At 42.5% G+C, this 12,625-nt stretch overlaps 1 protein-coding gene across 2 annotated transcripts in view; it reads left to right on the top strand.

The window, feature by feature from the left end:
- OSBPL11 (oxysterol binding protein like 11) overlaps nucleotides 1-12,625 on the top strand; it is an 83,987-nt gene that overhangs the window by 34,551 nt on the left and 36,811 nt on the right. For both annotated transcript variants that reach the window (XM_014599538.3, XM_006258230.4), the window contains 4 exons: nucleotides 3,349-3,417; nucleotides 6,520-6,695; nucleotides 8,141-8,220; nucleotides 9,893-10,075. In XM_014599538.3, the coding sequence (XP_014455024.1) occupies nucleotides 3,356-3,417; nucleotides 6,520-6,695; nucleotides 8,141-8,220; nucleotides 9,893-10,075 (501 nt within the window). In that variant the 5' untranslated portion in view covers nucleotides 3,349-3,355. The remainder of the gene's footprint in view (nucleotides 1-3,348; nucleotides 3,418-6,519; nucleotides 6,696-8,140; nucleotides 8,221-9,892; nucleotides 10,076-12,625) is intronic.

The following is a 12,625-nucleotide window of genomic DNA, read 5'->3' on the forward strand; positions in this document are numbered from 1 at the left end:
TTTGCAGAACAGAAGGGTTTAGAAAAGAAACCAATTGCTGAATTTTTCTGTAGTGCGGTGTTTGTAGATCCCTGTAATGTTTGGCACTTTCTTTTCCCCTCAAATTCTCTCATAAGGGAGCCAGAACTGTTAATCTTAGCATTTTCAATTATTTCCATGCTTGTGTGAACAGTTTGAAAAGGAGAGAACGTTGTAGACTGGTAAATGGGAAAAGTAGGTCATCTCATTTATTAAAAGTTGCAGTCAGGCACATCATCCGACACGGGTCCTGACTTTTGTGCACGATGATAGCTGATTCCACCTGAATTAGCAAACATCATGACACCTTTTAGAAAGAGGTTGTTTTGCTTTTCTGTTGGACTGTCCTTGGCTGTGTGAAAATCTAGTTTTGCAAGAATTATATTATTCCAAGATCACCTGCAACCATAGCTACTTGTTTTTTAAATTGTGAGCCATTTGCTACTTAAAATTAAGCTGCTTTACTGGTTTTCTCCAAATAGTGTGCTTCTGAAATGCCAATTATGGCAGAAAATGTGGTAATTGGGTAAATGGAATAGCACCACTTGTTCTGATTCCTTTTTCAAAACAAACTGCCTTAATAGAGACAAACTCTGCAAAACCTTCTACGGGTAGCATGTAATTTGGGGTTGTCTCATTAGATGTGTCATAAACTCATTTAAGATGTAATTTGGTGTAATTTTGAGGCATCATGTTTAAAAGTACTTCTGAACTTTAGTCTCTAACATTTGTCAAGTCAGTGAAACCTATATAAACAAATCAATCAGCTGCCTACATTTTGCATCTGCAGACAGTAATCAACTACTCTGCCCCAATTTATGCTGGCTTTAATAATCTTGATTGGATTAAAGCAGCTGTTGGCAAGATTTTACAGTGGCAGGCCAGAATAACCCGGCTCAGGTCCAAGGTGGGCAGGTGTTTCCGACTCAGCCACAAGCAAAATCCTCTGCCACTGGAACACCACTGAAGCCCCCTTGCTCCCTGGGCAGGGTCCAGTGGCTCCATAGGTCATTTCCAGCCCATGGTCTATATAGGTTGTCGACTGTTGGATTAGATATTAACCTGTTGTCTCTAGTAACCATGTTCTGCTAGCCTGTGTTCTCTTACTGAAGATGAGAAACACTTTTACTTACTGAATAACCGTGATATCGTGTTCACATATATAACTGACATTACGCCGAATGATACTGTAGTCTTGAGATGTATTTGCTTCCACGCTTTTGCACGTTTTCTATGTGACAGGGAGAGGCCAGTCACTCTTTCTGTCTCTGTTCCCCAAGATAAAACTGAGAACTTTGCCCGCCCAAAGTCCATTTTGCCTGTTCATAACCTAAGCTGTTCAGGGCAGATATCATCTTATTGGGTGTGCGGAGTGTGACTTGCAACCAGGGCTGTGCAAGATCCTTTCAGAGGTGCTGCATGCCTGCTGCTGCCTCTGCTGGGTGAAGCTGTCCCAGCACCTCGGTGTTTTTGGGAGGTGCCGTTTAGGGCTGGAGCAAGGGAAACAGCCATTACAGGAAGAGATGCTCTGCTGCAGCCTGCCCTGGCATAACTAGGAGCAGTGAGGGGGGGCACAAGCCCTGGGTGCTGACTCAAAGGAGCATGCCCCCAGATCCACTCCTGTGGCCTGGGCCAATGTTTCCCAAACCTGGTGGGCACTCGTACCCCTCAGGTGTTCCCTCTGCTTGCTCGATTACCCTTGCTTCTGCCCAGCAATGTACAGAAGGGGGGCATGCCCAGGCAAACTACATCCCAGCAGGGGGAGGGCGCTGAGAGAGCACCCGCTAGGTTTGAGAAACACTGCCCGGGGTACAAGCTTGACTTGTTTCCAGGAGGTTGAACCGTCTCTGCCCAGCTCAGCTAGGTAAAGCTGCCTGACTCCAGTGCCAGTTACCCCACCTGGAGATTGCCCCCTGACTTCTCCCAGTGTGTTGGGTGAGCTGTGCCTTCAAGTGCCAGCTGAGCTGCCTGGCAGGCAAGGACCGGGTGGCATTTGCCCTGGGAAGCAGGGGAACCTCTTGAGTTCCCCTTGGAGCGGAGGGCCCAGCCAAGGCTGTGACATGGCCCATGTTTCCTCTCTTGCACAGCTCTGCAACTCAGCCGTACCAAAGGTGCCTCCAGTTTAGCTATTCCGTCTTCCCCATCTCTCGAGAACCCCGTGGGACTCCCACGATCAAATCTGAGAGACACGAGGCAGGTCAGGAAAAGGAGATGCCTGCTGCCCTCTACTCACAGCATGCTGGAGCAGGGGCTGTCTCCGTGGCTGTGACTACAACTGACATCGTGGATCAGCTTGCTTTTTACGCCCTTTAATAAATGCGTTCCTTTTGGAAATGGGGTGCAACTAAACTCAAAAGTTATGGAGGGGGTGTTTTGAGTCTAAAAAGATTGACAACCACTGGTGTAGACTGTCCTAACACAATGGGGTCTGTAGGAACTACTGCAATACAAAATAATATCAAACCAGTCTCTGAGCTGTTGATTTAAGATTTGTTTCTGGCCAATAAAAGTCATAGTGATTTATTTTTGAGGATGATTTATTTATAGAAGGCATGTAGTAGCAGCTGTCTGTGCAGTACTGGTGAGTCCCGTGGTGCTGTCTGCCCCAGGTCTTTGGCGGGAGGTTGAAGTGCTGAAGTTTGGTCTCTGGAAGAGAAGTTATTCATTTTTTGTGCCAGGTTATTGTTTAAAATAACATCATTTGTCTCATTCTTCTCAATATTTTGGTATGATCAGAAACTACAGGCTGTCTTTTCAAGAGCATCTCCTGTATTTGCAATGTGTCACACGTAGCTTAGTGGTTCTAGAAATTGTGAATAAACAGCAAGTTATTAATTTACTCATTTATACCCAGTGACAGATTTCCTATGTGGTTTGTTTGGTTTTTTTTACCTTTAATAAGAATTCCTTTACAGGGGGTGGGCGAGGAAAGGGAGAGGCTTTTAAAAAAGAAAAGAAAAGGCAGGGGTGGGAGAACGGGCTGTATTTTAGTACTGAAACATTGTAAATCTGTCCAGAAGTATCTGCTAATTTAGTACAGGACCAGTGTGTCTTTCATCACTTCTGTGATGTTGAAAATTGTTCCATTTTTCTGTAACTTTAGCTGTGGTTAAATAAGCATGGTTAAAATGGCCTTATTCTAAAATAAGCCTTAAAAAATGTAAGACCGACAAACTCAGTAGTAGTTATCGGTGGTTTTACTTAATATTGTAAATTTCCTTTCTAAGAATAAAGATTCGAGCAATTACTGAATATAGATTTATGAAGGACTTCATTAATCTGTTCATTTGGTCGCTTCTGATTTGTTTCTTGTTTTTGTTTTTATAACAGTGATCACATGGAAAATATTTATGGTTATTTAATGAAATACACCAATCTTGTCACTGGCTGGCAATATCGGTAAGTCTGATGTTTATTTTTATTAACTTATTTATTTTAAGAAACAAACTTGCTTAACAAAATTACTGGTTATCGGCAGGGATCCTGGTTTTTCCTAATAAAAAATCACAAATTCTCTGATTTTTAAAAACCCCAAAATCCGTGATGAAAATGAAAGGCCACTAGATAGATAGATAGATAGATAGATAGATAGATAGATAGATAGATAGATAGATATCAGTTGAACACTATGTTTTCTTGATATATTTACAATTTTAAGGTAATTTGGAAGCCGACCAGTGCCTCAATCACTATAATAAATTCTAAATACCTATAAATTTTGGTATTTGATTTTGGGTTTTTTATCATGGAAAATCAAAGCTCCCCCTGCCTCCTTTGCTCACAGAATGCAGGGCCAGCCCCCCACATGCCCCTGCCTCCGCAGCCCTGCTGGTGCCCTTCACCCTCCCCTCCCACCTCCCAGCCCTGCCAGAGGGGGGCCCCCAGCTGCCAGGGCTGTGGGACCAGGGACCTGGGTCCTCAGAGCCTCTGCCCCCCACCGCAGCAGTGCCCGAGCCCTGGTTGCTGCCCACAGGAGGAGGCATCTGTTGCAGAAAAGTGGAGTGCGGAGCCTGGCTCCCCCTCCCTGCTGCTTGCCTGCTGCAGGCTTGGGATTGGGTTGGCTTCCCACCACTGCATGCACACCTGGATGAGCAGGTGGGACCCATGCCCCCCAGATCTTTGTGTGCGGTGGGGCTGGGTGCGGACTGCCCACTATGGGCTCAGGCTTGCTGCCCTCCTCTGGGGCCTCTGCAGCCGAACAGGTGCAACCCAGCACTGCAGGGCAGATCAAGGCCACGTGGGGAAGCTGCTTGCCACTGTGAGCTCTGCGCTGCCCTGGTGAGGCTTCCTCTGCCCACACAGCAGCAGCTAGGGGCACAGCCCTGCACTGCTGCCCTTGCTGCTGCTGCTGCATGTGAAAGGGATGCCTCACCAGGGCAGTGCAGGGCTCGCAGCAGCAAGCAGCTTCCACACAGCCCCACTCTGCCTTGCAAGATGATGTTGTTCCCGCTGGGCTGTGGAGAAGCCCCTGGGGAGGGCAGCAGGGCAGGGAGCCCAAGCCCGCAGTGGGCAGCTCATGCGTGCCCCCACCACACACACACATCTGGGGAGCACAGGTCCCCCTGGGAGTGCATGCAGTGGTGAGGAGCCAGCCCCCTGTTACCCCCCAGATGAGCTGCCTGCAGCTCTGTCCCACTCCTCGCCAGGGCCCTGTGGCTGTGCGTTCCAGCCCAGGCCTCGAGCTGCATGCACCCCTGCAGCTGGACAGTAGCCCCAGCCCCTGCCCAAGCCATTTCCTCCCTCCCTGTGGGGGCATCAATCCCCTTCCCCCCGACATAAGACTTACCTGCAGGAGCTGATCTCCAGGCTGCCTGGCAGTCGGGTACCTATACATGCACGTGGTGCCTCCTGTCCATCTGCCTCCTCCCGCTCCCCCCAGCCCCTTGCAGGCTGGAAATCAGCCAGCCTGCAGAGAGCTTGTTGCAAAACTGAAAAATCCTCTGTTTTCTCTGTTAATGAGAAGTTTGCGTTTTCCTTGAGTAAAGGGGGAAAGCCACATTTTTCCCAGTTTTCCCATGGGAAACAGAAAACCTGTATCCCTGGTATGAGCAGGCTTTGAAGCATTTGGGGGGGGGAGGGTTTTTTTTTTTTTTTCCCCCTTGGGAAGCAATTTAAACAGTGAAACTATTTGTAGGTTTTAGAGTCAACAAAGAAGATGGAGAACAAAAATGATTAGTGGCCATGGAAGCGTGGCATATGAGGAAAGGGTGGAAGAACTAGGCCTGTTTAGTCTGGAGAAGAGAACTGAGGTGGGGGAAGAGTTGATAACAGTCTTCATATACTTGAAAGATGGTTAGATGGAGGATGGGTATCGACCATTCTGCATGGCTGCAGGGGATAGGACAAGGAGCAATGTTCTTAACTTCCAGCAAGGAAAATTTTAGGTTTGTTATTATAGATTAGATTTCATAGATTTCTAGAGTCGGAAGGGACCTGATAGATCATTGGGTCCAACCCCCTGCTCCAAGCAGGAAAGAGCGCTGGGGTTAAGTAACCCCACTCAGATGCCTGTTTGATCTCTTCTTGAACGCCTCTAAGGTAGGTATTAGGAAGAGTGTTCTCAGTATGAGGGTGGTTAAGCTTTTGAACAGGTTCTCTAGAGAAATTGTAGAATCTCCCTCCTTGGAAGTTTTCAGGAACAGGTTAGATGCACTTGGCTGGGATGGTTTAGTCGGGGATGATTCTGTCTCAAGGAGAGGGTTGGATTAGATGACCTGCTGAGGTTCCTTCCAGCCCTACTTCTCTTTTATTCTGCTTTCTAGTCTTAATGTCAAGTAAACCTAGCAGATAGGAGATAAATGTGCTATATTAATGTTGGGAATATGTGCAAGAGGAGGACTGATTAAGGTGTTAATCCAAAGCAGAGTGGGAGAAGAAGGAATGTAAATAGAAACTGCAGAATGTCGACGGTCAGTTTTCTCTCTTCCATGTGAACTACTAGACTAGCTGCTAAGGCTACTGGCTTGAGACTGTGAGAACAGCAGCTAGAGTAGCTTTAGCAGAACAGAGTAGAGTTAGTGGCTGAGACACAAGGTTCATATTGTGCATTTAGCATCTTTCCTCTTAAAAGATCCCTAGATACTTCTCAAGCTATATATTCCTGCAGCAGTCTTTAAGGCTGAAAGAATGAGCACTTAACACATCATGTTGCTATCAAAGTAGGCCACCATGATTGTGCTACTGTTGCTTTATCCTAAATTTTCTCAGTGCTAAATCTTCCAAGACTTCCTAGATCTTGCAAGTATACTTTTACAGGGACAGTAGCACACACATACTATAGTTGCAGCTTTCTTTAAAGGAGAGGAAACTTTGCATAAGGCTAATTTTGTGCAGCTTTGAGTATTGTATTTAGTATGTTTGAGGCTGTGCTAGAAAATTGTGGGATTTGCTCACCAGTTTCCAGATGATAGTCCTGACTGAATGATGAGGATTTGTTTTTTATTTTTAAAAATATTTGAACTACTTTTAATTTTAATAAATTTACTTTTGTTACAATTGCAGGTTTTTTGTTTTAAACAATGAAGTTGGCTTCCTGGAGTATTTTGTGAATGAGCAGTCTAGAAATCAGAAGCCCAGAGGTACCTTACAGCTAGCTGGAGCTGTAATTTCACCCAGCGATGAAGACTGTCATACCTTCACAGTTAATGCTGCCAGTGGAGAGCAGTATAAGCTAAGAGGTGGGGTGTAAATTCTCGGACAGGATTTTTTTTCCCACTAGAGGACACTCCTGGCTCTTCATTTGTGGTTCTAGTTTTGTGCTTGGCTGCCCCTGTTTGCCTTGGATAACAGATAATTAATTTTGTAGGCCGCACCCTCAGTACATTTTCTGCCCTCAGTTTGGGCTTAACCACTTTTCAATTGGGAACCTGCCGCAATTTAGTTACTTTGCAGTGGGGAGACGGTATCTGTCATTGGAGACTGAGTCCTTCCGTGTTTATATTTCAGTGTTCCTGATCAACTCTAGAGAGAGGTAGTTAGCTATGTAGTCTCAAATTGGGCAGACTAGCATATGGAAAAGTAACCCATCGGCTATGAAAGTTTTTGTCTCTCTGAACCAGTCATAAGTCTCTAAGGGTGTCGTTACATGTGCTCCAGGGGTGGAGAGGGTGCTTTAATTAGAGCAGCTCTCTGAAACCGTGTCCTACATAACTTTGCATCTTGTATAGTTTTATCAAGGAGGAGATTGTACATTCCCCCTGAAAGACAGTAAGGATGGGATAAGGTATTGGTTCACACTCTTGCATGCTCTCTTGTATTCTCGCTCCTATACTTGTCTGCACTATATACATACAGTTCATTTTAAATACAATTCAAGTTCAACAGAAGGTCATGAAGCTATTTGAAGGCAAGCTGTAATTAGGAGCGGTTCAGCGTAATATATTTCTATCCTGGTATTTAGTGAGAGAATTGTTAAACATATATGTATATACGTTTAATATTTCTCTCAACAAATACCAGGATCGAAATATATTTTGCTGAATCACTCCTAATTACAGCTTACCTTCAGATAGCTTCATGACCTTCTGCTGAACTTGACTTGTATTTAAATGTACTTTTTTTTTTTTTAGGCTGAGATCAAGTGTTTGTTCTTGGAAATCCCTGCAGAATAAATATGGTATAATGTTTTCCCTTTTTTAAAGCAAGTCATTAAATTATTACCTAATTAGCTGCTCAACTCTGGTCCACGGGTTTCTCCCTCAAACTGAAACTTGCACATTTTTTCTCAACAGCGAAAGCTTTAAGTGGAGGTGTGCCGACATCTGGATAACCGAGGTTATTTGTGGCCAGATCTTGCAGCTCTCCTCCTGGGAGCATTGTAGTTACTGGAACGTATTTGTATAAGTACAAATCATAGCTTTGGTACCTTGGTTTTTCTTTTTGTCTTGCCTCTCAGAATTTTGACCTGTCAACATAGTAGAAGTGTTACATTGAGCCAAGTTGTTCTAGAAGAGTTGTGATGTGGCTGACTCGCTTTTTATTCTTTTACATCAACAAGACTATAGCATAAAAGTGTTAATTTTGTGTTACTTTAAGGGATGAAATGTTTCTTTTATTTGGAGATCAAGCTGCCTATGCTTTTTTCCCCTGTAAATAACTGGTTTTGGTTTGCTTTTATTGTTAGCCGCCGACGCAAAAGAACGGCAGCATTGGGTTAGCAGACTCCAGATATGCACGCAGCATCACACGGAAGCAATTGGGAAGGTACTGCACGATTTTAACGTATTGGGTAAAAACATATGAGAATATCCACATTCTTAATAGGTTTGGGTCGTTGGTAAGGGTAATTGAAAACTGATGCATTCCATTACTCTCCAACCCAGACAAATGCAATCAAGATAGAAATATCACTGCAGATGAGTAGAACAGCTTCTTCTAAAGTGTTTGGTACTGCAAAAAGATGATGACACTGCAGCCTATAAAAAGCCAACTGGTCCTAGCTAGTCATGGCACTTCCCATGTGGCATATGGAAGTCAGATGTAGATGAAAGCTCAGGAATTGTAGGCTAGCATGTTCCAGTTGATTTTTTTGTGAGTAATGACCTAACCCCTAAGACCTGGTCCTTAAAAAGCCTACCCCTGGTTTTTCACTTCCATTTTCTGGCAGATGAAACCACCCACTTGCTCACGGCTACATTTAGGATAAAATTGGGTGTTTAGTGCCTTAAGCTGACAACTTTGAGTGTCCTGACTTCAAAGTAAGCATTCAAATAATCCTCTAATTTTATTTCTAATGCGTTTTAAAAAGAAAATAGTGTATTTTTTAAACTTCTTCTCAAGATGTTTAACTATTTTTAAATTTTGGTTTTTTTTAAGTTTTGGAAATAATTGCTTTGTTGGCTTCCACAATAGTTGCATGGGAAATATAGCACAGGAGTCCCAGTAAGTTTTATCTTAAGTAAACTTAAGACTGAGGAAGTAAGGTTGTATTCCATACAGATTTTTACTGTCAAAACTTTAGAACAAGTTTTGAAATACAGTTCAGATTTCTAGCTGTAGTTTTATGTTTGTTTGTCTATTATGGTTTATTCTAAGGAGAAAAAAAATATATTTCCAAACATTTGGTTTCAAGTCCCTGTTCTTTGCATGTTGGGAGGAGTTTAAGGCTAGGGACACTTATTTCATAGATTTCATAGATATGAGGGCTGGAAGGGACCTCGGAAGATCATCGAGTCCAGCCCCCTTCCCGAAGGGCAGGAAGTCAGCTGGGGTCCTAGGATCCCAGCAAGATAAGCATCCAATTTACTCTTGAAGGTATTCAGTGTAGGTGCTTGAACCACCTCCGATGGCAGGCTATTCCAGACCTATGGGCTGCTAGTTCTATTTTCAACAGGGAGGTGGTTGAGCATTCGCTGTATCTAACAGAAATCTACTCTCTGGTTTCTACTTCATTTAACTGGAGAGCTGAAACATTCAAATTCATGCTTCTGTTTTTTGTGACTAGTTCTAACCTCCTTATCAAGAGCCTCTAAATATTTTGCTTTCTTTTAAATACTTGTAAATGAACTTCTTTTTTGTTTAAGTGTCATGTGTGGTCTGCTCCAAATCAGTTGGGAGATTAATTGTACGCCAGAGCTGAAACCAGTCTAGAATTGCAACCTTTTTTGATTATATAAAAAAGAGGAGTCAAAGACATGCCCACAGGTAGTATAAAGCATTAAGTATTGTTTCATTTCTCTTCCTGATTTAAACAAAGGTTCACTGTAGTAGGCAGCGTAGCCAGGTAATCATCAGTAAGTACCACGAAATCAAACCTTCTCATCCTTTAGTTCTTGGTTTGTTTGGGTTTTTTCAGTTCTAATATAGATGTCTAATAAAAGTATCTGTTGGGTATTAGGAATTAATTCTCAACATCTTTAATATGTTTATTCACCAGAACAATCCTCCTCTGAAATCTCGCAGCTTCTCCCTTGCATCCCAAGGAAGTGGCAACTCTCCTGGTGCTCAGAGAAGGCCCAGCCAAAATGCAGCTTCTTTTTTTAATGTTGGACATCACAAATTGTCAACAGGAAAAAGAGTTCTTATTATGCAACCAGACCACCTACTGGACGTTAGAGAGGTTGGTATGAAGTATTTGTAAACATTGGAAAGATAAGAATGATCTTTTCACTGATCTTCTGACTTGAAATTACACAAATTTTAAATTTAAATCTGATAGTTTTAACTGTTTGTAATATTCATTGTTTATCTTTATTGTTGTCTTGCTGTGTGAAGTTAAGGAGCTTCATATGCTCCCAACCTAGAAAAGTCAGTATTTTAATGGTGATTGGAGTATGTCTTCTGTGTGTTTGTAAAAGTGCTTTGGCATGCAAGTTTGTTTATAAATTTTGGATTTATTATTTACATTGAGGAGGGGGAGACGAGTGATTTCCACCCTTCCTACCCTCAGTGCTCTCTGTAACTTCTCTTAAATACTAAGATTTTTTTATAAAACTCCTGGTAAATCCTAGCATTACAGGTAAAATGTCATACCACATTTCCTCTTAAACCCTAGAGTTGCCTATTTTCAAAAGAGTTGCCTTAATTCAAAACCTAAAAAGACTCAACTCTTGACTCAAGCTTCATGTGATAGAGGAAAAATGTATTATGCTTTGTATCTGCAAATTTCACTAACAATATAATTACACAAGAAATGTGACCAAAGTCATCAAAGCACTGAGTAAATTCAAATAAAGTGCAGTCCAATAGCATGATTCCATTGAATTCCTTTTGCTGTGTCAGGATGCTTATGAAAAATGTGCACTGTAACCACTCTTTTTATACTCCCATCCATGTAGGCACTATAAAGAATTGATTGAATTTGAATGTTTGCAACACACATCATGTATGCAAGTGATGGCACCCATGCTGCAGGGTTTGCCAAAGTGGTGCAGGCAGCCCATGTGGGGTGTGTGGCAGAATACAGAGGGGGCAGGTAGCAGAGCACTGGATCAGACTGGAGCACAGAACAGGGAGCAGAAAGCTGAGCAGCAGAATGGATATGGGAAAGGGATCAGTGTGGCATGCGTGCCAAAATATTGGCCCCCACTATATATGCCATATATCTACAGAATGCACACTTGTCTTGGCAGAGTCAAAGACTGTTGTTACTATTATCAATATTAATAGTTTTAGGCCAGTGATGTGATCAGCCCAGTACAACAAAGGATAGATGCACAAAATCTGACATGCTGGGAAATCCACTTTGGGCAAAAATTAATAGTCTCTCTTTCCCCTTTTTTTTATTGTGAAATCACTGTAGCCTTGCAGTAGAAGGGAGTTTGTAAAAAGAAAGTGAATAACAAGGTTGGGTTTTAGTACACTGGAATAAAACATTTCACAGCAGCAAAGAATCAGACTTCTGCATTGGAGATTTCTGTAAGCGCCTTGACAGTCAACACAGTGTGGCAAGAATGTGTCTTGCCCAAGTAATGGAAAGAGATCTGAGGTGTTGGGGGACTAATTTGAAGATGAGCACTTAAAAATATATATATATTATGCTCAGAGGGTAATTTAATCTTGAAAGCAGATATTATGGATATGGATTTTACAGAAAGCTTCCTTGTCGAACACGGTTTGACACAAAGAAACTAGCAGCAATTCACAAAGCGGACCAGGTCAAGAGAACTATGTTAGTCTGAAAAACATCACAAGTTGTATTGCTTAAGTGCATGTGTATCTCTTTTTCCAGTTCTTTCGGATGAAAAAGACTTTTCTGTACCTGGACAAAAGTCTGCAGATTGTTCAGCCCACAGTGTTTGCTTCTAGATAAGGCTCTCGCCTTCTGTTAATTTTTGTTTTCTTCTTTCATTGCATATCTTGATATAATTAGTATTATTGGAGGGTAAATTCCCTCTTTCTTTATGAACGGGAACAGAGAGAGAGACTTACTTCTGTAAGCAAAATATTTTAGAGATAGTGGTGAAAACTGGAGAATTTTGTCCCTTTAAGGCCTTCATGAGTAACGAAAGCTGGGAGTATAGTACGTGGATAGAAGGCTCTAACTCGAAAGATAGTTCTGGTTCATAAATGGATAGCAATCTGCCTGTTTTGCTTTCTAATAGGAAGCAAGAATAATATAGTTTACAGAATAGTTTTGTAGTGGCCTTTCAAGTGGTCTTGTAAGAAAAGAGTAAATCATTTATTTATTGTTTCAACTTCAAAATCTTGTTTAGTTAGAGTAGGTTTAAGTATAGCTGTCATTCTCCTTCAGGTAAGGGTAAGCTTGTAGATTTTTAGATGTCTTAATTTTGCCATGAATAGAAAGGCATAATGTCCCCTTTTTTTTTTTAATTCATGTGCCTCTGAAGCCAGAACTTGGTCACCTGAAAGGAAACCTAAGATACCGGTATCCCCTTCTTCCTGCCATCTCATAACGTAGCAGTGGGTTGTAGGAGAAGATATCTCTGGAGCAAAGTTACCAGCTCAGTTTCCAAAGCAGCTGCTTCCACTAGTTTATCCACAATAATTCACTGGAGGAGATTGTTTGACAAACAGATGGTTCGTCCATTTTGGACTGCGAGCAGTGAGGCTGAGGGTGTGTCTAGGGGTGCTGGGGGCATTTATGGTGATGGAGGACATTTGGGAAGGTAGCAGTGTCTTGTTCTCCCACTCCTCCTGCTAAACACAG

Source organism: Alligator mississippiensis, chromosome 4, assembly GCF_030867095.1.
Source record: "Alligator mississippiensis isolate rAllMis1 chromosome 4, rAllMis1, whole genome shotgun sequence".
Taxonomy (NCBI): Eukaryota; Metazoa; Chordata; order Crocodylia; family Alligatoridae; genus Alligator; species Alligator mississippiensis.